Source organism: Syzygium oleosum, unplaced genomic scaffold (genome assembly GCF_021117445.2).
Source record: "Syzygium oleosum isolate NSW1041296 unplaced genomic scaffold, Sole_v2.1 Sole_v2.04, whole genome shotgun sequence".
NCBI lineage: Eukaryota > Viridiplantae > Streptophyta > Magnoliopsida > Myrtales > Myrtaceae > Syzygium > Syzygium oleosum.
Genome location: NW_026607488.1, coordinates 7,615,084 through 7,639,506, shown reverse-complemented (window position 1 = coordinate 7,639,506; position 24,423 = coordinate 7,615,084). Strand labels below are relative to the sequence as shown.

At 40.1% G+C, this 24,423-nt stretch overlaps 5 protein-coding genes and 1 pseudogene across 5 annotated transcripts; 1 reads left to right on the top strand and 5 right to left on the bottom strand.

The window, feature by feature from the left end:
- Positions 1-546: 546 nt before the first annotated feature.
- LOC115685271 (disease resistance protein RUN1-like) lies at positions 547-3,950 on the bottom strand. Its single transcript, XM_056310456.1, has 4 exons — positions 3,636-3,950; positions 3,175-3,462; positions 1,039-3,087; positions 547-738 (listed from the first exon to the last, which is right to left on the bottom strand). The coding sequence occupies exons 1-4, from the start codon at positions 3,948-3,950 to the stop codon at positions 625-627; spliced, it is 2,766 nt and encodes a 921-aa protein (XP_056166431.1). The 3' UTR covers positions 547-624.
- Positions 3,951-3,958: 8 nt separating this feature from the next.
- On the bottom strand, positions 3,959-7,475 carry LOC130134573 (disease resistance protein L6-like). Its single transcript, XM_056310458.1, has 3 exons — positions 7,157-7,475; positions 6,453-7,055; positions 3,959-4,734 (listed from the first exon to the last, which is right to left on the bottom strand). The coding sequence occupies exons 1-3, from the start codon at positions 7,312-7,314 to the stop codon at positions 3,960-3,962; spliced, it is 1,536 nt and encodes a 511-aa protein (XP_056166433.1). The 5' UTR covers positions 7,315-7,475; the 3' UTR covers position 3,959.
- A 1,188-nt stretch (positions 7,476-8,663) lies between these two features.
- LOC115685298 (disease resistance protein L6-like) lies at positions 8,664-13,900 on the top strand (annotated as a pseudogene).
- Positions 13,901-17,455: 3,555 nt separating this feature from the next.
- LOC130137905 (uncharacterized) lies at positions 17,456-21,535 on the bottom strand. Its single transcript, XM_056310457.1, has 4 exons — positions 20,476-21,535; positions 20,043-20,330; positions 17,904-19,955; positions 17,456-17,607 (listed from the first exon to the last, which is right to left on the bottom strand). The coding sequence occupies exons 3-4, from the start codon at positions 19,401-19,403 to the stop codon at positions 17,497-17,499; spliced, it is 1,611 nt and encodes a 536-aa protein (XP_056166432.1). The 5' UTR covers positions 19,404-19,955; positions 20,043-20,330; positions 20,476-21,535; the 3' UTR covers positions 17,456-17,496.
- LOC130137863 (disease resistance protein L6-like) lies at positions 19,683-21,466 on the bottom strand. The gene is made up of 5 exons (XM_056310359.1): positions 21,360-21,466; positions 20,651-21,248; positions 20,476-20,586; positions 20,043-20,330; positions 19,683-19,955 (listed from the first exon to the last, which is right to left on the bottom strand). The coding sequence occupies exons 1-5, from the start codon at positions 21,464-21,466 to the stop codon at positions 19,683-19,685; spliced, it is 1,377 nt and encodes a 458-aa protein (XP_056166334.1).
- Positions 21,536-22,620: 1,085 nt separating the features above from the next.
- LOC130137906 (disease resistance protein L6-like) lies at positions 22,621-23,701 on the bottom strand. The gene is made up of 2 exons (XM_056310459.1): positions 23,330-23,701; positions 22,621-23,224 (listed from the first exon to the last, which is right to left on the bottom strand). Exons 1-2 carry the CDS (start codon positions 23,485-23,487, stop codon positions 22,621-22,623), a joined length of 762 nt encoding a protein of 253 aa, XP_056166434.1. The 5' UTR covers positions 23,488-23,701.
- Between the last annotated feature and the right edge of the window lie 722 nt (positions 23,702-24,423).

Here is a 24,423-nt window from a genome sequence, read left to right as displayed (position 1 = left end):
TAAAGATTGAATATATACTACCACGTCACTTTTTTTTTTCATAATTCTCTATAACAATTCAATTTTACTTGAAATAACTAGCTAAGCTCCAATACCCTAATCACATGACCCGGGCGATCAACAGTTGGGTCGCGCGGCCCCACCTATCGCCTGACCTTGACAAGGGCCATGTGATGGCCGACAATGACTCAATGGTGCTCACCGGCGCGGGGGCGGCATCGTCACCTGCCCCTGCAACCTCCCCTTTCTTCTCTTTTTTCTCTCTCACGAAATTACACATAAGTGCCAACTTGTCCGGTCAGCATCGATCTGGCACCAATGTATCAGTCTACGCCAACATTCCCGTTTTCATTCTAACGAAAAGATCGACTCGAACAACAATAAACATATACTTTAAGGACCCAATCGCACAGAAAAATTCAGAAACCCGATTAAACAGTTTGGAAAAGATTAGGGGCCTCCAGTGACTCTATCCCTTCTTTTTTCCTGAGTAGGAAGAAATTAGAGATGAATCTCCCTGATGCAATCATGAAAGATTGTGGTCGTATTTGGGTCCCCTTCTTCACCATCGCTTACAATGGGAGTCTCTTCATCCTGAGAACTCGCGGATGAAAGAAATCAAAGTCAAAGCTCGGTATCAGGTTCTTGAGAAGTTATGATCATGGGGGAGCTTTTATCGTCAGAGCTGTCTCTATCCACCACCAGTTCTTCCCCTTCATCGTTGGTTTCATCTTCTTCCTACAAAGAAATGAAAATTTGCTGCGTCTTGTAATGAATGACAACACAGTGAACCATAACTAATCTATCTCTTAAGGCGGTACTTTCTCCTTTTAAAGATCATCATACTTAATTGTTTTATTTGGCTTTCCATGTTTTAAGTTTTTCCTGATAGATTTGATGAAGAGAAATAATATACGAAGGTGGAATGCATAAACAAGTCAGATCTTATAGTCTTCAAGACAAGACTACTTATGTTATAGAGGGTAGCAGAAAAGGGGCAAGGGCTATGCTACTTCTTATGAAGAAGAGTATGCATACCTCGTCTGATGACTCCGAAGGGAGCGACTCTGAAGGAGAGTTTGCTGCTGTAACCATCATGTCCTTGTAATCCCTGTACGGAAGGCCCTCGACATTAGGATAGCCGCGGCTTCGTAATTTCCTACACTTCCGAAGTGTTATTAGGCATTCATCATGCATCTTCGTGTTTGATACATCCATCAGAGCTTCCAGTTTCCGACAGCTAGAGACGTAGAAATCGCGCAAAGATTCTAGCTCATCAACACCGTCAATAGCTTTTAGCTCATGGCATCCAACGATTGATAAAGACTTCAGCATCTGTAAGTTTGATAACTCGCATAGTTTGCTAATAGGACACTTTTTAATGGTTAAAGTCTCCAATGATTCCAATGCACCAAGACCTGGAATCTCAATCATTTTCTCACATCCTGAAACCTCCAAATGTGTTAGCTTGTATAAGCTCGATGGAATAATTAATGTCTCCAGTGAACTGCACTCATAAACAAGTAATGCATTCAACGATTCTAACCCGCTGAGGCCCTCAACCGCACGGAGCTTATAGCAGTCTGATATAACCAAAAGCTTCAGCAACTTTGAGTTTGACAGGCCGTGTAACCTTTCAATGGAACCACAGTAGTGCACATTCATTTCTTCCAAGGACTCTAGGGCCTCTAGACCTTCGATCTCAACTAGCTTTGGACATTCTAATACCCACAACTCCTTAAGCTTCTTTAAGCTTCCCGGGATGAATAACCTCTTGAGGAGTTCATATTCAGTCACTGACAATGCTCTCAGTTGTTCGAGTCCACTGAGTTCAATTTCTTGAAGCTGTGATTGAGAAAGTCGTAGCTTGGACAAGTTTTTCAAGTTGGAAAAGATTGACCAAGATACTGTTGAGTTAATATTAACAAGTTGCAGTTCCGATAAGGAAGGAGGAAGGTGTGTGATAGATTGCAGGTCTAGTCCACATAAAATAAGCTCAGTTAGACGACGAAGAGAACCAAACTCAGTAGGTGGCGCAGGGATATTAGAAAGGGACAATCCCAACTTCTTCAGTTTGGACAACCTCCTAATCCACCCTAAGCTGGAACTTGGCAACGGATCTGGTGAAGCTTGAAGCACATCTTCAGAGCCATCAGATAACAGCAGATCGACCAGATTAGTCAAGTTTGAGAGATCCGGAACTATGAGCAATGCCGATGATCGAAAATGTAGATAGATCAGACTTTCTGGAAGCTCTGGCAATTTTTGAACCTCATTACAACCTGTCAAGTCCAGTCTTTCAAGGTGGGGAATATGATTGATTGTTGTTGGCACTCCAGAAATATGGGCACCTGATAGTTCGAGAATTTTCAAAGAGGACAATGCGCCAATTTCACTCGGAATTTCACCAGTTAATTCTTCACAACCACTAGCATGTAGCTCTTCCAGATTCTTTAACATTCCAATAGTACTGGGCAATTTCCTTATTGGAGTATTTTCCATCAACATCACTTTCAATTTCTTCAGATTTCCAATCGAATCTGGTAGCTCAACAATTTTAGTACTTGATAGATTCAACTCCTGCAAAGACTCTAACTTCCCAATTGAGTCTGGGAGTTTTTTCAACTTTACGCACCCAAAGAGAGAGAGAGACTCAAGTTTCACAAGCATCCCAATAGTCTCTGGAAGTATGCTAATTTGTGTGTACCTTAGAATAAGGACAGACAGAAACTTCTTGTCACCAATAGAATCAGGAAGGCATTCAATTTGGATGTTTGACAGATCCAACTCCTTCAGTGATGTCAATTTCCCAAATGAATCCGGAAGTTTCTGAAAACATCCACTAGAAGCAAAATGCTTCAGATTTATAAGCCTTCCAATTTCTTCGGTCAAATCCTTAAGAGAGAGGCACTCTTTAAGATTTAAGTAAATCAAGCGCTTTAGCTTCCCAATGGAGGGTTCAATCTCAACCAAGTTTATGCAATTATAGAAACTCAGCCTCTCTAGAGTCAAGCATGCAGAGAAGTCCGGTGTTCTAGTTATGCCTTCGCAACCTCTGAGGTTTAGAACTTTCAGATTCTTTGCCATCTAACAAAAATGATTGACCATTAAGAGAAGAAGATAGTATATATTACATTATATGCCAATCAAAATCAAAGCGAATGCATATCATACCTTGATTAGGCTCCATCCGCTCCAGTCATCTGTTATGCTGCCTGAAATGATCTCAAAGACAACCAAATTCTTCATAGATAGATTGGTTACCTCAAGATCTAGGGGCCTAGGAGAATACCAAGAAATCCATCTTAACTTCGAAAAATCATCCCCAAAGTCTCCGGCAAAGGTTCCCTCCTCTAATTCAAGGAACCTTAGGTTAGGCAACCTACTAAGTTCGTCGTGCGTAATTACAAGTGGTTGATAAAGACTTCCAGCTAATATGAGTGCCCGAACTTTTTTCTTTCTCTGCCAAAACGAACACAAATGAACAAGCATGAATTTGACAAATATATATATAGTAAGAATTTGACAAATAGTCAGATTCTCGATTGGGGTAAAAGAATCAAGAGGCTTCTAAGTGGGAATGTGAACTCTTTTCTGCACATACCCAACTCATGAAAACAGTGAATTTTGTTTACCTGCTTTGTTCTTACAACATCCAGGGCTTCCTCACAAACCCACACCCTGCTACGCTCTCCAGGATCATGCAAGCATTCCCTCAGAACAATTTGCCTCCCAAGATCTTTGAGCTGGTCATGCATCCATAATGTACCACCATCAACAATCTTTACCAAAGACATTTGCATAAGAACCTGAATCCCAGTCTCAGGAAAAAAATTGCAAGCTTCCCACATGTAAATTGCATTCGTCTTTTTTGTGTTGTTGACGAAAAAACATGCAATGTCAAGAAAAATCTCCTTTTCCTCATCTTCTAATGCTTCGTAACTGATCATCAACTGCTGTCAGACATCCTTATGAGGTATTCTTGCTAGCCTCTCCACAGTCTCTTTCCATATCTCTTCCGGTTGGCGATAGAGAAATGAGCCTATGACCTCAAGAGCCAAAGGAAGCCCTCCGGTTGTGACAACAATTTCTGATGCAGGAGTATCATATTGATATGGTGGAGAGTCTTTTCTAAAAGCATGTATACAGAAAAGCTTAAGAGCTTGATCATAATCCAGTTCCTTTAATTCATAAATTAAAATCTCATCCAGGACTTTTAATGTAATTTCATTCCTGGTTGTAATGATAATCCGACTTCCTGAGCCAAACCAATCTCGTGCCCCCGCTAGTTTCTCTAGTTGTTCTCCTTTATCCACATCATCCAAAACGACGAGGACCTTTTTGTTGCGAAATCTTGTCCCGATCTGGTTAATCCCATCATCAATGTCATGAATGTTGTCCACGAATCTAGAGTCGAGGATGTCAGAATATAACTGTTTCTGCAAATTTACTAGGCCCTCTTTTTCTGATGATTCTCGAACATCTCCAAGAAAGCAGCAATCATCGAAGTGCGAACACAACTGGTTGAAGACAACCTTTGCAAGTGTTGTTTTACCAACGCCGCCCATCCCGTGAATACCAACAAAACGAACACCTTCACAGTCAACATCCAAGAGCTTCATTATGTCTTCAACATGATCATCCACTCCAACCAATTGATTTGTCACATTCTTATATTTTATCTTCAACTTAACCAAAACCTCTCGGATGATCAACTTAATAGCTTCCCCATGCCTGCCACATATATAAGCCACCTCAGTTGAAAAGAGGCGGTAAATGGAGATGTTGTCATATCTTTCAAGGTGAAGCACAAGCATATGGATTTACTCGACATAGATTATACGCAAACAAGGAGTCAGTTCAAGCAACGAATCATGGACACTTTGTACAAAGGCAAAATTTTACGAACTAGATGGAGTTCCAATGTTCCAAACCCTTGTCCCAACAAAATAAAATTTTCTTCGTGCTTTCTCTATTTGAACTTTTCTATACTACCAATAGGAAATGTGACTCAAGCTATAGTGATTAAACTTAATTAACTGAAAAAGAGTAATAACCAGTCGAATCACTTCGAGAATTGAAACAATATGCATTCTAAAATTATTATCTTTATCAAATAGCGACAATATTTCGTTTTCAAAGAATATATATGCTATGTAACATTGATGATATGATTTGACCCATCAATCAACATTCCCTACTTATTATGAGTCTCATCCTACTTATCACCATATATGCATGCATCTCATTTTTTATTGGTTGGTTATACCACGTGTCATACAGGGCATGAAAGCCTTGAAGATGGCTCCAACCAAGAGTATTGCCAATGATATGGAGACTGGTGTTCTATAATCCCTCGAAAAATCATCTTTTTTTAGAGCTGATAACAATTGAATCACAAAAAAATGTATCTAAGCCGTTTGTTTTAAGATTTTTTTTTAGTTTTACAAGAAATTTTAAAAGATTATCATGATAAAATGCTTATGATTACGATAGACCACGACAGGGTGATCTATCGCTAGAAGGACCATATGCAACACCTAAGGTCGTGCAACCTCAGGCGAGGACCGCCAGTGCCAATTTTGGCACACCGGCGTTCAGATTTGAGCTCACCGCCAGTGGAAGTGCGATGCGTGTCAGATCTGTACAGGAAAGCTGGTGAGAGTTAAATTGAAAATTGGGTAGTTTAGGGAGGACAAAGTTGGAAGAAAAAATTCATTAAACCCTGAAGTAGTATTCCAGAAATGATCAAAGCCAATGCTGGGTGGGGCTTACATTGAGTTAAGGACCTTTGGAAATGCTAGTTTTGGCTCAAAGGCCTTTGCAATTTTGTTACCAAACACCTCAATATTTTGCCAGACGTCTTTACAAGCTCAAAGTATTCTGGTAAAGCTGTGCCAAATGCACTTAGAAGCACCTCAAGTATTTGTAGGTTCTAGATCAATGGAATCCACACAAATGACGGAGGAGGAGGTGTTCGATGTCGTCTCATTGCAAAGACTTTCTTGATATAATTGTTGATTATGATTTACTTCAAGATGTTTCCTGTTTGGTCTCCTTTTGACGTTAGAAATTGCATTCTAGCCAGATGACTGAAATTTTTTTTTTCAAACTTCCTAATGCGGTTGATATATGAGTGAGCATGACCAAAACGAGAGTTAATCAACTCATTAGTTTACTCCTATCGGTTACCACAAATGAAATGCCGATCAAAGTCAGGAACAGGATAAAGATTATCCAAACTCATTAATCTTGAAAGTTGGTCGTTGACTAAAAAATTGGGGTCTTCCAGATTTCATGAGTCAATACATCAGTGACCACCCCCAACACAGGACATACTTGCATTCAACTGAGACCCAAGACAATGTACATTCTAATAAAGCAATCAGATTGTGTATGAACGACACAAAAAAATTAGCAAAGGAACAGAAAATTGGCTAATTAGTAATTACCCTCTTGCTTTGAGGTCCCATCCCTTCAATTCAGCAACTTCAACAAGAGCATCCTCCCACCTCTTCACTTCCTCAGCCCCAAACTTCTTGCTGTGCTTGGTCATGGCATTCCTGTACAGCTCAGTCCTGAGCTTGACATCAGAAGGCGACACGTTGTAGAACACCGGCAAGATCTCCTTATTCCCAATTGACCTTGCCGTGCAGTCCACCATGTGCGCAACCTCGCGGAGGCACCACGAGCTCGACGCGTAGTCCTCGGAGAAGATGGGCACGTAGATCTTGGACACGTCAAGCGCCCGCATGAGCTCGCTGCCGATCTCCCTGCCTACTCGAAGCTCCTCGTCGTCCCGGTAAACGCGGATTCCGGCGCCGAGCATGTCGTGGTAGAGGCAATCGGTGAACCCGGTGCGAGTGTCAGGCCCCCTGAAGCTCAGGAACACCTCGTACTCCTCGCCGGCCGGTGCCGGCGCATCTCCGCCGCTCGTCGCGGCTTGGGGGTCGTTTGTCTCCTCTCTCCTGGCTGTCGTGGTGGTTTTGCGGAAGATTTTGGACGCTTTTGATTTGACGAACGCGAGCACGGTGGGAGCGAGCAGTCCCAAGGCGCTGACAAAGTGCAATGAAGTTGGAAGATGGGATTTTATCTTCTTCTTTTGCTGGTGAGTTCTGAGGTGGAAGAGAAAAAGAAGAGTAAGAGAGCGACTTACAGCCCACCGAGCATCATGGCGGCGAGCATGGCGGACACGCCGCGAGGCGTGCGGTGGTAGCCGAGCGGCGGCGGCTGGCAAGAAGAACACCATGCGAAGGAAGAGCCGTACGTCGCCGTGGAACGACATGGGGCGTTGAGGTTGAACTTGAGCGCCATCGCAATCACTGGTGAGTTCGCTCTTCGCTTCTTCGGATCGGATGTAGGAGACGATCATCAAAGAGAGATGGTGTGATCTTGCGTTCGGTCTGATCACATTATTATGGCCTTCCTTGATGGATGTTGTGTTTGGTCGGAGAGTCGACTTGTTTAGGGGGTTATCGATGGGTATCGGGACGAAGTATCGAGTTCGTGCAAATATTCCGAAATAGTGGGGGAAAAAGATGCAACGTCAAATCGGCTGTAAGAGTAATGACTAAGCAACTCAATCGTTTCGATTCTTCCATGCCCACAAAGTACGGGCTTCTTAACGTGCTCACTAAGAAACGGAGAAAAAAGCTACAAAAAAAAATTTCAAATTATACCCATCATAACATATTTACCTTAAAACTCAAATTATGTCTATTTGGATAAATTTACCTTAAAATTTTTTCTTGTGACATAAGATGCCCCGAACTTATACTTACGTGACACATTCACCTTCCATTAATATTTCGTCAGATGATTTTTCAGTTAAAACAACATCGTTTTTATTTACCACGCGAGCATTATGTTAACAACATTTGCTGACCGGCGTCAATGTATGCAGATTTTTAACAATCCTCGTTGACAGAACTTTGATGGAGGATAAATGTGTCGTACAGATACAAGTTTGATATTTTTTGTATTATAAAAAAAGTTTAGGATAAATGTGTTACGGAGGGTATAGTTTGAGGATTTTAGTGGCTTTTAACCGTAAAGAAAAATATAAGAAAATAACATATGTATATGTATGTATGTATGTATGTATTGAAAATGGATCATTATACATAGTGGGCCCCATCAGATTTACCATTTCAAATATACGTACGAGATTTACTGAACCATTTTTTTTTTTGGTAAGGGCTGAACCATTTTTTTATGCACACTAAAATTATTTTTAGTGAACTTTTATGTTGGTCCTTAAAAAACTATTTCATCATGTAAAAACGTATTAGCAACAAAGATATATACAAGATCACATTTTGAGTATTACTGATAAATGGAAAGTTATTAATCATATTTATTCTAATTGTTCTCTCTATTAAAAATTTTCTGTGTAAATTAAAAGTCAATTTGATTTAAAAGAAAATTAAAGAAAATTTATCCCATCGGACAAACAACATTCCTAGATGACCACTACATGGTTTGGAAAATATAATAGTTTAAATTTCATTCAGCCCGCTAAGTTTGTTTTTTAGCTTGTCCATCTTAGCTTTTATTGGTAAGACATTGACGTGGGCGTTTCTCTCTAAGAAACCATAGCTTTCCTTTAGCTAAGGGACATTCGTTCGTGGGCGAAGCATTGATGTCTGGAAACTAAACCTGGCATGGCGAACTCAGATGCCGGCACGAGTAATGATAATGCAAGAGGAGGTGAGTATCAAGTGTTCTGGAATTTCAGAGGACCCGATACTCGGGATGCATTCACCGAATTCCTCTATCATGGCTTGGTACATAACGGTATCCGAGTTTTTAAAGATGATGAAGAACTTCGATTTGATGAAGTGATCCCTCAAGAGCTCCTGCGAGTGATCGACAACTCTCAAATTTACATACCTATCTTCTAAAAAAACTATGCTTCTAGTAGATGGTGCCTCCGTGAGCTCGCTAGGATCATAGATAACACATTTATGTCTGATGGGAGGAAAAAGATCCTGCCCATTTTCTTCAATGTGGAACCTGATGATGTTAAGCTTAAAACCCCATTATATAACTGCGACATACTTGAACACAAGAACAAGTTCTCCGACGAAGTAGACGCCTGGCAAGAGGCTCTTATAAAGGTTGATCAGATCAAGGGATGGAATCTGCCAAAATACCAAAGCTAAAATCTCTAAAGATCCTTAATAGAAGTCTACTTGATTGTCAGAATATATTCCTAGAGAACAAATATTCCTTCGTAGGTATGTTACTTTTGGAGGAGTTCATATTTGTCAGATTTACTGTTCCACCTTTGATATGATCTGAACTCTTACCAATGCATTGTGACATAGCAATTTGATGCGTCGTCCATGCTGAAATTAGGATGGAATTTCATTTGTTCATTATTTTGAAATTAAATCTAGCTTATGATAGATCTCGCTTTGGTCTGATTGTGTTGCATGAAAGGGTAACGTACTGATAAATGCAATCATATTAATGTAGTATTGGAGGTGTAATAAACATCACTTAACTAGAATTCAGATTACTATGGTCCTGTTTTGGAATATTCATTGTAGAATGACATTTGGATAATTGATGAACAAGTGCTTTATAACTACTTATTTATATCATATAGTTATACTGATCAGAGTACTACGAGGAAATTGTATGGCGCTTGATGGTTATAACTTGGCTCTCAATATTCATCTTTCGAGTTCTGACTAATGAAATAAATTGGCTTCTATACTTTGGGCAGCCGAGCGGAACTTATCAAATTGGTGGTTAAAGAGGTTTTGGTTAAGCTGAAGATAAGATACAAGATCGTGACTACACATCTAGTTGGACTTGACGATCGAGTGCAAGAAGTAAAGAAATTGTTAAACATTGAATGTAGTGATGTGAGGCTCATTGGAATTCATGGAATGGGTGGAATCGGTAAAACGACTCTTGCCAAGGTCATCTTCAACCAGCTTTCTTCTCACTTTGGAAAGTGTTGCACCGTCCTTGATGACATACAAGAAAAATCAAAGAAAGATGGATTAGTCAAGTTGCAGGAGAAGTTACTATCCGACATTGGTAATTCTAGCATTGCAAGTAATATAGATGATGTTGATTATGGAATGACAAGGATCGGAGAAACAATTTGCAATAAGAAGGTACTCATTGTTCTCGATGATGTTGACAAGAGCGATCAAATTGAGAAATTAATAGGGAAAGATCCTTTGCATCTAGGAACTAGGATAATTATTACAACTAGAAATAAAAGTTTACTGTAAACTGAGGATAAAATTTCGCGTTACGAGATGAGGGAGATGGTTTTTTATCATGCACTCCAACTTTTCAGTAGACACGCATTTGATAAAGACTCTCCTTTAGATGATTTTGACGAACCTTTCAAGAGATATTGTCTCTACCACCGGAGGGCTTCCTTTGGCCCTTGAAGTGATAGGTTCATTTCTTTATCGGAAAAATGAAGCAATATGTAAAGAAACGTTGGACAAGTTAAGGGAAATACCTCATGAGGAGGTCCAAATGAAGTTGAAGATTAGCTACGACGCTCTTGACAAATTTCAACAAAACATTTTTCTTGATATAGCATGCTTTATCATCAACGAGGACAAGACTAGTTCAATTTACATGTGGACGGATTGTAAATTTTATCCCAACATGGGAATTGAAGTCCTTATCAGCATGTCCTTGATCAAGATATTAGATGACAATAAGTTTTGCATGCATGATCAGTTGAGAGAACTCAGATGGGAAATTGTTCGTCAAGAAAGTGATGAGAACCTTGCAAAGCGTAGTAGGTTGTGGATAAGAGAAGAGGTCCTTGAAACACTAAAGACAAAAGAGGTACGGCAACTACTAGATTTTGAATAAAAAAGTGCTTTTCCTTGTATTGAGGATTCAGTTTTCTGCGCATGAGCTTCTCTTTCACTTAATTCAAATCGTCAAATAAAACTACTGCTTATTGACGAACTTCAGCTAATCATTGCGACTATTTATTGGCAGAGGAAGAAATAGGTTGAAGCTCTTCATCTACATGGAAGTGGTACTCTTAATTAGGAATGAGGAAATTGAAAAGTTTCAAAGCTTAAGGTTCTTTAAATTATCTAACGGGACCTTCGATGGGGATTTGACCGATTGTTTTCCGAAGTTGAGATGGATTTCGTGGCATTCTCCTCGTCCAGGTTGTAGTGCGGCTAATATTCACTCAAAGAACTTAGTAGTCCTTGAACTTTTCAACAACTACTTCACAGATGATTCAGAACGGTGGAGCCTAATTAAGGTAGTGTTTAAATATGTACTGATCGTCTCATTGGAAAATATTTGGCCTTTTCTTAACATTTACCATTTGTTCTTGCAGATGGCAAGCAAACTAAAAGTTCTAGCTCTTGTAGAATGCGGTGGCATAACTAGAACTCCAGACTTATCAGGATGCTCGACTTTAGAGAGGTTGACTTTTGATAATTGTGGGAGTTTGAAGAAAACCGACAGCTCTATTGGAGAGCTAAAGTACTTGCTTGACTTGAATTTTACCCAGTGTGGGTACGTTGAAGATTTGCCTGAAGAAATAGGAGAGCTAATTAAGCTTAAGCGCTTCTCTTTAAAGGCCTGTTACATGGCGCGCAAACTCCCCGTATCTATCGATGACTTAGCATCATTAATGGAGTTGGACATTTCCATGACAAGAATTACAAGCATGCCTGATTCCATCGGAAAACTAAGGCATTTGTCAATTCTAAACCTATACAGCTCTTGTATCACAGAAGTTCCAAACTCAATTGAAGGATTAGGGGAACTAAAATCTCTTATTCTGTATCAAAAGCTAGGACAGACTTCCCAACTCCATCAGGAAGTTAAAATCACTACGTACTTTGGATTTTTCGGGTCACTGGACTCAATTGCGTGAAAACCGATGGGAGTTATCAAATGCTATTGGAACGTTGGAAAATCTGGAAGAGCTTTATCTTGGTCATCGCACAGGGTTGGTAGGAATTCCTCTCACAATTGGAAGTCTGTCCTCTCTAAGAATTCTGGATCTAAAATTTACCAGGATTCGAAGTGTTCCAAGCACAGTCAGCATGCTTTCTTGCCTCCTGACACTTGACTTAACATGTTGTGATTGGATTGCAGAGCTGCCAGAGCTTCCTGCAACTTTAGTCTGTTTACGGGTTGAATGTCGTTCACTTCGGTTGGTTCCCAATCTGTCAAACCTTACCAATCTAGAAGAGTTGATCCTATCTGATGGCTCTCAAGATCTAGCCAGGAGGGATAGAATGCAGACATGTGACTTGGAGTGGATTGGGACGCTAACCAAACTAAAGATGCTGACATTGTGCCTTTCAAATGTCGCTGCACCGCCTGCAGAGTTAGGCCTCCTTTCTTTTCTTCAAGAACTGACTCTGAGTAGACTAGATCTACAGCACCTAAAGCTGCTTCCGCCTTCTTTACTTTCCCCAGTACTCGAGTTCTTCAACATGGGATCCCTTGAATTTAACTTGAGAAGTTTGTACATTTTAAAGCTCCGTGATTCTCAACTTCTCGAGAGAATATTCATCCCCTCAAGCGTAAGGACACTGCTAGTATCTGATTGCTCAAAGCTGATTGAGATTCAGTTTCTTGACACGTCAGGATTACTGGAGAAATTATTAATCAGCAACTGCAGATCTATCGAAAGGATAGGTTGCCATGAGGTAGGAGCTGTTAGAGTCCTCAATGAATCAGAGTCTTCCAGTGAGTTGACTGTCTGTGCATGGGTGGTGTTTTTGCTTACAAATGCCTTCAAGAATCTACGAGAACTTCGAGTGTCACAATGTCAAAACCTACTTGAGATTCGAGCTATAGATACGTTGTTATCATTGAGAAACTTCTTCATTGAAGGGTGTGAAGCTATGGAGAAGTTGAGCGGTATCTCGAACCTGAGGAACTTGCTCCGTCTGCGCATCTCCTAGTGCTCTAGGCTGAGGGTTGTTGAGGGCCTTGATGAATTGGAGTGTTTGATAGAGTTGAGTGTCTACAGGTGTCGCTCACTGGAAACATTAATCGATGTTTCGAAGGTGAAGATACAAGGTAAGTGCCATATACAACTTTGCTGTTGCAAGCAGATACTCAACTCTTTACCAGGAAGTCATATTCCTTTAAAGCGTTTCAGAAAGATGAATCTTCTTCGGAGGGAGCAATATCCAAATCCGTGACCTCAGACTCTGAATTAGAGAGAGAAATGAGGTGCGGCTCCTTCTATTTCTTCTTCTGTGCACGCATAGTAGGCATCACAATCCCATTCTAAATTATTCTTAATGCTGTTATCATCGCCAAATACAATAATGTCTCTAACATCTATTAAAGGATACACCACAGTTTATGGCTAATGAATTTTACTACTGATATTTCATATATCTCTGCTAGAGAGTCAAGCCTCTCACCACTATAATTTTAAGGATCTTTTGGAAATTGAATATATAAAAGCAGTTACTTTTTAGTTAGTTACTGGTATTTTACCCGTGCTTAAGTATATCAAATCTACATGATCAAACAAAAGAAAGACTTGCATTATATTAGCATATGTTACTCTCACTTTGCTTTGAATTTATGGAGTTGGTTTGAAAGTCGGGATGAGTACAGAAACCTTGAGCAAGACTCAGCAAAGATAAATGCCTTATGCTATAGAGGGTTTAATCAAGCATAACTCTTATCTCTGTGTTGGTTGAAACTGCATGCTTGTTGAAATAATGCTGCAGGAATTGGTTATGCTTCTATTACTAACAGGGGAAAAGATGTCATTTTCGCCTGTGCAATGCCTAACCAGCAGCAAGGTTGGCCGCGACTTCACTGTGCAATGCAAAGCTCCTCTAATCGGTCCTTGGGGAGCAAGATCTTGAATGCACTCCAGGAAGCTTTTGGTCAAAACTGTATATGCTGACAAGTTCTCATTACCATATTTATGAAGCTGAATAAATCAGAGAAGAAGCGTTCACAGAGTGAAAGACATGATTTGATTCGACAATGCATTGATATTAGTCTGAGAAGATTTAATGCCATACATACACAGGAGCTTTCGAGGCAAATTTGTGAACATTTAAGCCTGATATACATACTTGAGTCAAACGAGACAATTGCGCTTAGAAGTTCCAATATTCGAATGAATTTTACGCTTTTGTTAGGTGAAAAGCTCTCTCCACTAAACCCCAATCCCTCATATTAGTCAAAGTAGAACCCGTAATAGGTGGAAAATAAGGTCCATCAAGCAGTTACCAGCTTGAAAAACCATCCTTCTTTTTGGTAGGGTATAAGTTATGACTCGTTAGATAAAGATAACCACAGGTGCAATTTCATAACAATTAGCTTGCCAGGGAAGGCTGCTCATTTAGAAACCTCTTGCTATTGTCGCTCTGGACTGTTCTGTCATGAGTAAAAACGATACTAAAAGGACCACAATGAGAGGTCAACTCATAACAATACAGGTTCTTATCGACCAAGTTTAATTTTGTCACACAAAATAGACAATGATGGATCATGGCATGTTCCATGAACCACTTCGAAGAAAAGTGCCACAGAAAAGGGGTACTTGGGAGGGTGATTGTTCCTAGACTGCTCTTCCTGTCACGGCGCCATATGCGAATCTTCCCATTTTTAGCATAAAAAGTAATGAATTATATGTGTTTTAGGAATTATTCATCTTACCGGTAATACTCGTTCAATATATCTATGTGCTGGAAACTTTTTACATGACATGAAGAGTTTGATAAAAAAACAAGCTATTGCACTAAACTTGGCATTCCGACCAAAAAACTACAAAACTTGGCTGCAAATTCAGGTCTGTCCGATTGCCCTTAATGAGTAGGATAATAGTAGATCAATTCCCGGTAAGAACTTGTCGAAGTAGGATGAAGTTATAAAAGGAGAAGGCAAATTCAAATCTTCAATGCTGTGTTTCATCCGCATGCTCTCTTGGTATCTCCTTCAATTTTGCACTAAGACGAGTAATTCCAGAGCAAATTTTAGAGATGATCTCAAATGAGTCATGTCTACTTACTGCGTGACAGCCTCCCGCAAGTGCAGGTTTTGAAAAATCTATCATCGCTCCTCTATTTCTCCTATTTTCCCGACTTTTGCCTTGTATTCATATGGAAACTCCCCAACCATGAGGTCGGAAATGTGTAATAGTATCCTCATAATTGTGAGATGAGACGTAATGTGACAGTTTAATTTTGATTTGGCTTACTAAGTTTTGATTTTTATGTACTGCTGACAAAGGACTATCACAGGTCGCTAGTTCACCAATGTCATAATTAGAAATGTGTGATAATTTTATTTCATTCAGCTTACTTTTGTTTGCTTGTTTGTTATATTTTACTAGTGCCCACACAGTCTGGTTGTCGTTCACATTAAGGAACCTCTGCAACATTTCTAAGATACATCAAACTCACCTTGATAGTAGCCAGGAACGTGTAGAGAGAGAGAGAGAGAGAGAGACGATTGACCATAATTTGCGAAGTAAAGCTCCTATGGTGAACTCAGATAACGAGTAGCAACAATGCAAGAGGAGGCGAGTATCAAGTATTGCTGAGTTTCCTAGTACTAGATACTGCGAGAGGATGTTGATTTAGAAGCTTCATGCTTTTTTCGCACTGGATTGTGCAGTTATGCGAGAGAAGATACTAAAAGACACAACAGGAAATGTCCAAGTTACGACAATACAGGTTCCTATCACATATCAACCAAGTTTCATAGAATAACGTCAATGATGAAGCATGGCATATTCCATGAACTTCCCGGAGCGAGCCTTCTGACGTTAAAGTTAAAACCTACACGATGACATGATTGGAACGTGATTGTTCCTAGACTGCTCTGTCCCTGTCACAACACTTGTGTGAATCTCGTCACTGCACTGTGGTACCCTGAGATGAGACCGCTTATATGTTTCGGAACATACGAAAAATACATGGCAGTACCTACAACTTGCATATTCTGGACCTTCCTGACTAATAGTCTCAGTAGTGATCTCTTAAGTAATTGTTGAAGCTACTGATTTAACTTCATCATTGCTTTTCCCTCTCCATACCCGTCCCTTGCATATCAGATCCCATAACGCGTCGCATAGCTACAGTAGGAACTCCCAATGTGGTATTCCGTGGATGAAACCAAGCGAGAATCATTAGGTTATGTTACCCTCTCTCTGGTCATGATGGTTGCTTGATAGACATACATATGGTCCTGATCTTTTGCAATTCCTTCGATTCCGAGGAAGAAAAAAATAAAAAAATAGAAAAATAGAAATGTTACCAAATAGATCCTAGGTGACCAAGTAAAGGGTCGACAAGCGACACATGTTTCGAGGCCCAAGTGGCATGTTATTAAACATATAACAAATTCAAGCGAACAACTATTGAAATATGCAGTAGCTGCATCATGTACACATAAAAGCACCTATATTTGACACTGTTGTACACAAAATTGTAGTAAATTAATTCTGAGTTTGAATCTCTCGAAGAATTCTTGTTTTTTTGCATAAAGACACCAAAGATCCTTACTTTTCCAAATTATTCAAACAGATACCTGAAATATATCCTTTTTTTTTTTCAAGTTAGTCATTCCATCAAAATTGAGGATGAAAAGGTTGACATTGCCGTTAAGCTACCGTTAAATGTTGACATGGCATCTTAGGTGGCATTTAAAAAATAAAAAAAATAATTTAAAGGTAAAGAATATTTTAAAAAATAATTCTTAAGAAATTAAGAAAGATGGAAATTTTGAAGGAAAAAAAAGACGGACAAAGAGGAGGCGAGGCACCGCTAGTGTCGTACGATCCCAGCGAAGGCCAAATTTTGATCTTGGTTGTGCTGCTGCGGTTGAGCGACCCTTGCCGAGCGATGTGACCCTAACGATCGATAGTGATGATCTCGTGACCCAACCCTCCCTGGCCGAGGTTGTAGAACCTGAGGTCAAAGCTTGCCTTCGCCTAGGTAAATGATCCCAGACCAGGCTAACCTTGGCCAATATCGCATGACCCGAGCAATCAACAGTTGGGTTTTGCGGCCCCAGCTATCGCCTGACCCGGATGAGGGCCATGCGACGGCCAACAAGGACCCGACAACCCTCGTCGGCACATGGGCAGCACCACCACCTGCCCTTAGAGCCTCCCTGTTCTTCTCTTTTTCTCTCTTAGGAAATTACACATAAGTACCAAGTCCGATCAGCATTGAAGTGGCACCAATGTATCAGTCCACCCCAGCATTTCCGTTTACATTTTAACGAAAAGATTAACTCGAACAAAAAAAAAAATACTTCAAGGACTCAATTGCATAGAAAAATTCAAAAACCTGATCAAACAATTTAGAAAAGTTTAGGGTCCTACAGTGACTCTATCCCTTCTTCTTTCCTGAGTAGGAAGAAATTAGAGATGAATCTCCCTGATGCAATCACGAAAGATTGAGGTCATATTTGGGTCCCTTCTTCACCATCGCTCACAATGGGAGTCTCTTCATCCTGAGAACTTGCAGATGAAAGAAATCAAAGTCAAAGCTCGGTATCAGGTTGAGAAGTTATGATCATGGGGGAGCTATTAGCGTCAGAACTGTCTCTATCCACCTCCAGTTCTTCCCCTTCATCGTTCGTTTCATCTTCTTCCTACAAAGAAATGAAAATTTGCTGTGTCTTGTAATGAATGACAACACAGTGAACCATAACTAATCTGTCTCTTAAGGCGGTACTTTCTCCTTTTAAAGATCATCATACTTAATTGCTTTATTTGGCTACGTTTTAAGTTTTTCCTGATAGATTCGATGAAGAGAAATAATATGCGAAGGTGGAATGCGTAAACAAGTCAGATCTTATAGTCTTCAAGACAAGACTACTTATGCTATAGAGGGTAGCAGAAAAGGGGCAAGGGCTATGCGACTGCTTTTGAAGAAGAATATGCATACCTCATCTGATGTCTCTGAAGGGAGTGACTCTGAAGGAGAGTTTGATGTTGTAACAATCATGTCCTTGTAATCCCTATACGGAAGGTCCTCAACATTAGGATAACCATGGCTTTGTAATTTCCGACACTTCCGAATTGTTATTAGGCACTCATCAGGTATCTTCGTGTTTGATACATCCATCAGAGCTTCCAGTTTCCGACAGCTAGAAACATGGAAGTCGCGCAAAGATTCTAACTCATCAACACCGTCAATAACTTGTAGCTCATGGCATCCAACGATTGACAAAGACTTCAGCATCTGTAAGTTTGATAACTCGCATAGTTTGATTATAGATCGACACTTTTTAATGGTTAAAGTCTCCAATGACTCCAACGCACAAAGGCCTGGAATCTCACTCAGCTTCTGACATCCCGAAACCTCCAATTGTTTTAGCTTATATAAGCTCGATGGAATAATTAGTTTCTCCAGTGAACTGCACTCATAAACAAGTAACGCATTCAAAGATTCTAACCCGCTGAGACCCTCAACAGCACGAAGCTCATAGCAGTCTGATATAAACAAACAATTCAGCAACTTTGAGTTTGATAGGTCGAATAACCTTTTAATGGAACCACAGTCCTGTATATACATTTCTTCCAAGGACTCTAGGGCCTCCAGACCTTCAATCTCAACTAGCTTTGGACATTCTGATACCCACAATTCTTTAAGCTTCTTTAAACTTTCCGGGATGAATAACCTCTTGAGGAGTTCATATTTAGTCACTGACAATGCTCTCAGTTGTTCGAGTCCACTGAGTTCAATTTCTTGAAGCTGAGATTGAGAAAGCCGTAGCTTGGACAAGTTTTTCAAGTTGGAAAAGATTGACCAAGATACTGTTGAGTTGAAATTAACAAGTTGCAGCTCCAATAAGGAAGGAGGAAGCTGTGAAATAGATTGCAGGTCTAGTCCAGATAAAATAAGCTCATTTAGATGAGGAAGAGAACCAAACTCAGTAGGTGGTGCAGGGATATTAGAAAGGGACAAATCCAACTTCTTTAGTTTGGATAACCTCCTAATCCACCCTAAGCTAGAACTTGGCAACAGATCTGACGAGGCTTGAAGCACATCTTCAGAGCCATCAGATAAGAGCAAATCGACCAGATTAGTCAAGTTTGAGAGATCCAGAGCTATACGCAATGCCGATGATCGAAAATGCAGATAGATCAGACTTTTTGGAAGCTCTGGCAATCCTTGAACCTCATTACAACCTGTCAAGTCCAGTCTTTCAAGGTGTGGAGCGTGATTGATTGTCGTCGGCACTCCAGAAATATGGGCATCTGATAGTTCGAGGATTTTCAAAGAGGACAATGCACCAATTTCACTAGGAATTTCACCACTTAATTCTTCACAACCACTAGCATGTAGCTCTTCCAGATTCTTTAACATTCCAATAGTACTGGGCAATTTCCTTATTAGAGTATGTTCCATCGATAACACTTTCAAGTTCTTCAGATTTCCCATCAAATCTGGTAACTTAACAATTTTAGTACTGGACAGATTCAACTCCTACAGAGACTCTAGCTTCACAATTGTGTGCGGGAGCTTTTCCAACTTTAAGCACCCAAAGACCGAAAGAGACTCAAGTCTCACAAGCTTTCCAATAGTCTCCGGAAGTTTGCTAATTTGTGTGTACCTTAGATTAAGGACAGACAGAAACTTCTTATCACCAATAGAATCAGGAAGGCATTCAATTTGTATGTTGGACAAATCCAACTCCGTCAGTGATGTCAATTTCCCAAATCAATTTGGAAGTTTCTGAAAACATCCACTGCAAGCAAAGTGCTTCAGATTTGTAAGCCTTCCAATTTCTTCGGGTAAATCCTTAAGAGAGATGCACTCTTTAAGATTTAGGTAAATCAGGCGCTTTAGCTTCCCAATGGAGCGGTCAATCTTGACCAAGTTTATGCAGTTATAGAAACTCAGCCTTTCTAGACTCAAGCATCCAGAGAAGTCCGGTGTTCTAGTTATGCCTTCGCAACCTCTGATGTTTAGAACTTTCAAATTTTTTGCCATCTAAGAAAAGCAATTGACCATCAAGAGAAGAAAATAGTAAATATTACATTATATTCCAATCAGAATTAAACTGAATGCGTATCATACCTTCATTAGGCTCCATCCGCTCCAGTCATCTGTGATGCTGCCTGAAACGATCTCAAAGACAACCAAATTCTTCATAGAAAGATTGGTTACCTCAAGATCTAGTGGCCTAGGAGAATACCAAGAAATCCATCTTGACTTTGAAAAATCATCCCCAAAATCTCCAGCAAAGGTTCCCTCCTCTAATTCAAGGAACCTTAGGTTGGGCAATCTACTAAGTTCTTCATGCGTAATTACGAGTGGTTGAAAATGACTTCCAGCTAATATGAGCGCCTGAACTTTTTTCTTTCTCTGCCAAAACGAACACAAATGTACAAGCATGATTTTGACAATATTCAGATTCTCTTTTGGGGTAAAGAACCGAGAGGCATCTAAGTGGAAATGTGAACTCTTTTGTACACATACCCAATTCATGAAAACAGTGAATTTTTTTTACCTGTTTTGTTCTTACAACGTCGAGGGCTTCCTCAAAAACCCACACCCGGCTATGCTCTCCAGGATCATGCAAGCATTCCCTCTGAACAATTTGCCTCCCAAGATCTTTGAGCTGGTCGTGCATCCATATTTATATCACCATCGACAATCTTTACCAAAGACATTTGCATAAGAACCTGAATCCCAGTCTCAGGAATAAAACTGCATGCTTCCCACATGTAATTTGCATTCATCTTTTTTGTGTCATTGACGAAAAAGCATGCAATGTCAAGAAAAATCTGCTTTTCCTCATCTTCTAATGCTTCATAACTGATCATCAACTGCTGTCGAACATCCTTATGAGGTATTCTTGCTAGCCTCTCTACAGTCTCTTTCCATATCTCTTCCGGTTGGCGATAGAGAAATGAGCCTATGACCTCAAGAGCCAAAGGAAGCCCTCCAGTTGTGACAACAATTTCTGATGCAGGAGTATCATATTGATATAGTGGAGAGTCTTTTCTAAAAGCATGTATACAGAAAAGCTTAAGAGGTTGATCATAATCCAGTTCCTTTAATTCGTAAATCAAAATATCATCCAGGACTTTTGAAGTAATTTCATTCCTGGTTGTAATGATAATCCTACTTCCTGAGCCAAACCAACCTCGTGCCCCTGCTAGTTTCTCTAGTTGTTCTTCTTTATCCACATCATCCAAAACGATGAGGACCTTTTTGTTGCAAAATCTTGTCCCGATATGGTTAATCCCATCATCAATGTCATGAATGTTGTCCACGAATCTAGAGTCGAGAATGTCAGAATATAATTGTTTCTGCAAATTTACTAGGCCCCCTTTTTCTGATGATTCTCGAACATCTCAAAGAAAGCAGCAATCGTCGAAGTGCAAACACAGCTGGTTGAGGACAACCTTCGCAAGTGTTGTTTTACCAACACCACCCATCCCGTGAATACCAATAAAACGAACACCTTCACAGTCAACATCCAACAGCTTCATCATGTCTTCTACATGATCATCCACTCCAACCAACTGATTTGTCACATACTTATGTTTTATCTTCAACTTAACCAAAAACCTCTCGGATGATCAACTTAATAGCTTCCCCATGCCTGCCACATATATGAACTACGTCAGTTGAAAAGAGTTGGTAAATAAAGACGTTATCATATCTTTCAAGTTGAAGCACCAGTATTTGGATTTACTCAACATAGATGATACGCAAACAAGGAGTCAGAGAAAAAGAGCAGAAGATAGGAAATACAACTCAAGCTTAAAGTTCTTCATGCTTCATAAACAATTTCTAAGCTAGATTGAGCAGGATGGAATAAATAACTCGAATTATAAGTAAAGTAAAAGATATGAGTTGAGCCAGAACAGAAGGAAAACCTTAGAGTAAGGATTGATGAAAAGAAGACAGAAAAAGAGTAAAGAATCCAGTGAAGGGTAAAAGATGGGCGAGGAAAAGGGAGAAGCCTTGCTAACGGAAGGCATTCCTCAGAAATCACTAGTTGCTTCACTCCTTAAAACATCAGAGTACTTATGTAATATTAGATTTTAGATAAGGCATAACATACAGGCAAAAGTCTTGAGTATTTTGGTACTTGTACGCACCTCGAGTATCTGTAGGTTCCAGATCTATGGAATCCACATGTATGACAGAGGAGGAGGTATGCAATATCATCTCATCGCAAAGACTTTCTTTGATACGATAATTAACTACGATTTACCCCTTGATTGCTTTTGTTTGGTTTCCGTTTGTACTGTATTCAGAAGTTAGAAATTGCATTCTAGACTAGCCAGATGACTGAAATATTTTTTTATGGAACTTCCTGATGTGGTTGATATACAAGTGAGCATGACCAAAACAGAGAGCTAATCAACTCAGCAGCATACTCCTACCGACCACTGATGAAAGTTGATCAAAGTCAGGAACAGAAAAAAGTTGGCTGTTGAAGTCACGAGTCTATACATCAATGAGCCAATGTACACTTACTTACTGCCAATTTTTAACTGTCGAAACTCCCAGAAATCTTATTCACTCAGAAAATGGCAAAGACTGAGGACTTGAAATTGTAAATTCTAATAAAACAATCAGATTGTGTATGAATGACACGAAAAATGAAGGAAAGAACAGAGAATTGGAAAATTAGTAATTAGCCTCTAGCTTTGAGGTCCCATCCCTTCAATTCAGCAACTTCCACCAGAGGATCCTCCCACCTATTCACTTCCTCAGCCCCAAACTTCTTCCTGTGCTTGGCCATGGCATTCCTGTACAGCCCAGTCCTGAGCTTCACATCAGAAGGCGACACGTCGTAGAACACCGGCAATATTTCCTTATTCCTGTTCGACCTCGCAGCGCAGTCCACCATGTGGGTGACCTCGCGGAGGCACCACGGGCTCGACGCGTAGTCCCTGGAGAAGATGGGCGCATAGATCTTGGACACGTCGAGCGCCCGCATGAGCTCTCCGCCGATCTCCCTGCCGATGCGGAGCTCCTCGTCGTCTCGGTAGACGCGGATTCCGGCACCGAGCATGTCGTGGTAGAGGCAATCGGTGAACCCGGTGCGAGTGTCAGGTCCCCTGAAGCTCAAGAACACCTCGTACTCCTCGCCAGCCGGTGCCGGCGCGTCGCCGCTGCTCATTGCCACGTCGGGGTTGTTTGTCTCTCTCTTGGCTGTCGTGGTGGGTTTGCGGAAGATTTTGGAAGCTGTTGACTTGATGAACGCGAGCATGGTAGGAGCGAGTAGTCCCAAGGCCCTGACCAAATGCAATGAAGTTTGAAGATTGGAACTTACTTTTTTGCTTTTCTCTGTTGGTAAGTTTTGAGGTGGAAGAGAAAAAGAAGAGAAGAGAGTGACTTACAGTCCACCGAGCATTATGGCGGCGAACATGGCGGACACGCCGCGAGGCGTGCGGTGGTAACCGAGCGGTGGTGGCTGGTAAGACAAACACCATGCAAAGTAAGAGGCGTACGTCGTGGTGGAACGACACGATGCGTTCAGGTTGAACTTGAACCCCATTGTAATCACCGGTGAGCTCGATCCTCTTCGGATCAGATGTAGGAGACGATCATCATCCAAGAGAGATGTCTAATCTTGTGTTCGGTCTCGTCAGATTGTATTGTCCTAGGGAGTGTCTTTGGTTAATGAGTTTTGACTTCGGAACTATCGATGTGTCTCGGAACAAAGTATATGTTCGGCACGAGCGAGGGGGAATTTCTTTCTGGACCAACTGAATCTCGGCCGTCCACAGGTGGGTCCACATGAGAGCCACGATATTAATAGCTATGATTCATTTCATCTATGGATCAATAAAATTAACGGTTGTGATTCATTTATCCCATAAAAACATAGTATATGTACTAAATTGAATGTAAATCATTATAAATGACGGGCTCCATCGGATTCGGCACTTGAAATTTAGTTTAGTATGTACAGGATTCACTCAACACGTCTTTTTACACCCACTAAAATTCGTTGTAGTGAATTTCTATGTTGATCCTTGAAAAACTATTTCATCATATAAAAAATTACACGCACAAAGATACACACAAGATCACATTATGAGTATTACTTATTAGTGGAAAGTATTAATCATACTTATTTCAATACTTTCTCTATTAAAAGTTTACTATGTACATTGAAAGTCGGTTGGATTTAAAAGAAAATTGTTCATCACGTGTTAATATTACTACCGTACAAAAATATCTTAAATATATAAAACTTGTTACTTTTTTGCATTAAATTTTTCAATATAAAATGCATGCATAAGCATAATTTTATATGAACGACCTTGTAATTCATTTACATAACAACAAAAGTTCATAAGTGTTATGGATGGTTACATTATTATTTCGTCTTAAATTATATCCTATTTAATTAGATGTTGGTGTAGTGTGAATAATTAAAATTATTGAATTTCACTCTTTACTATATAACAGAGATGCTTATATATTT

What these genes read in the sequence shown, in the direction of transcription:
- LOC130137906 (XM_056310459.1), bottom strand. Translation starts at nt 23,487, where the DNA reads ATGGGGTTCAAGTTCAACCTGAACGCATCGTGTCGTTCCACCACGACG. An exon ending in GCCATAATGCTCGGTGGACT is followed by an intron (nt 23,225 to 23,329) that starts GTAAGTCACTCT and finishes GCATTTGGTCAG; the next exon opens with GGCCTTGGGACTACTCGCTC.
- LOC130137905 (XM_056310457.1), bottom strand. Translation starts at nt 19,403, where the DNA reads ATGGGAAATCTGAAGAACTTGAAAGTGTTATCGATGGAACATACTCTA. An exon ending in CTTCAGAGACATCAGATGAG is followed by an intron (nt 17,608 to 17,903) that starts GTATGCATATTC and finishes ATTTCTTTGTAG; the next exon opens with GAAGAAGATGAAACGAACGA.
- LOC115685271 (XM_056310456.1), bottom strand. Translation starts at nt 3,950, where the DNA reads ATGATCAGTTACGAAGCATTAGAAGATGAGGAAAAGGAGATTTTTCTT. An exon ending in GCGGATGGAGCCTAATCAAG is followed by an intron (nt 3,088 to 3,174) that starts GTATGATATGCA and finishes CATTTTTGTTAG; the next exon opens with ATGGCAAAGAATCTGAAAGT. An exon ending in CTTCGGAGTCATCAGACGAG is followed by an intron (nt 739 to 1,038) that starts GTATGCATACTC and finishes ATTTCTTTGTAG; the next exon opens with GAAGAAGATGAAACCAACGA.
- LOC130134573 (XM_056310458.1), bottom strand. Translation starts at nt 7,314, where the DNA reads ATGGCGCTCAAGTTCAACCTCAACGCCCCATGTCGTTCCACGGCGACG. An exon ending in GCCATGATGCTCGGTGGGCT is followed by an intron (nt 7,056 to 7,156) that starts GTAAGTCGCTCT and finishes GCACTTTGTCAG; the next exon opens with CGCCTTGGGACTGCTCGCTC. An exon ending in TGGGACCTCAAAGCAAGAGG is followed by an intron (nt 4,735 to 6,452) that starts GTAATTACTAAT and finishes TATATGTGGCAG; the next exon opens with GCATGGGGAAGCTATTAAGT.
- LOC130137863 (XM_056310359.1), bottom strand. Translation starts at nt 21,466, where the DNA reads ATGATGAAGCTGTTGGATGTTGACTGTGAAGGTGTTCGTTTTATTGGT. An exon ending in AAGGTTGTCCTCAACCAGCT is followed by an intron (nt 21,249 to 21,359) that starts GTGTTTGCACTT and finishes TCTCGACTCTAG; the next exon opens with ATTCGTGGACAACATTCATG. An exon ending in ACGTTGTAAGAACAAAACAG is followed by an intron (nt 20,331 to 20,475) that starts GTAAAAAAAATT and finishes TCGTTTTGGCAG; the next exon opens with AGAAAGAAAAAAGTTCAGGC.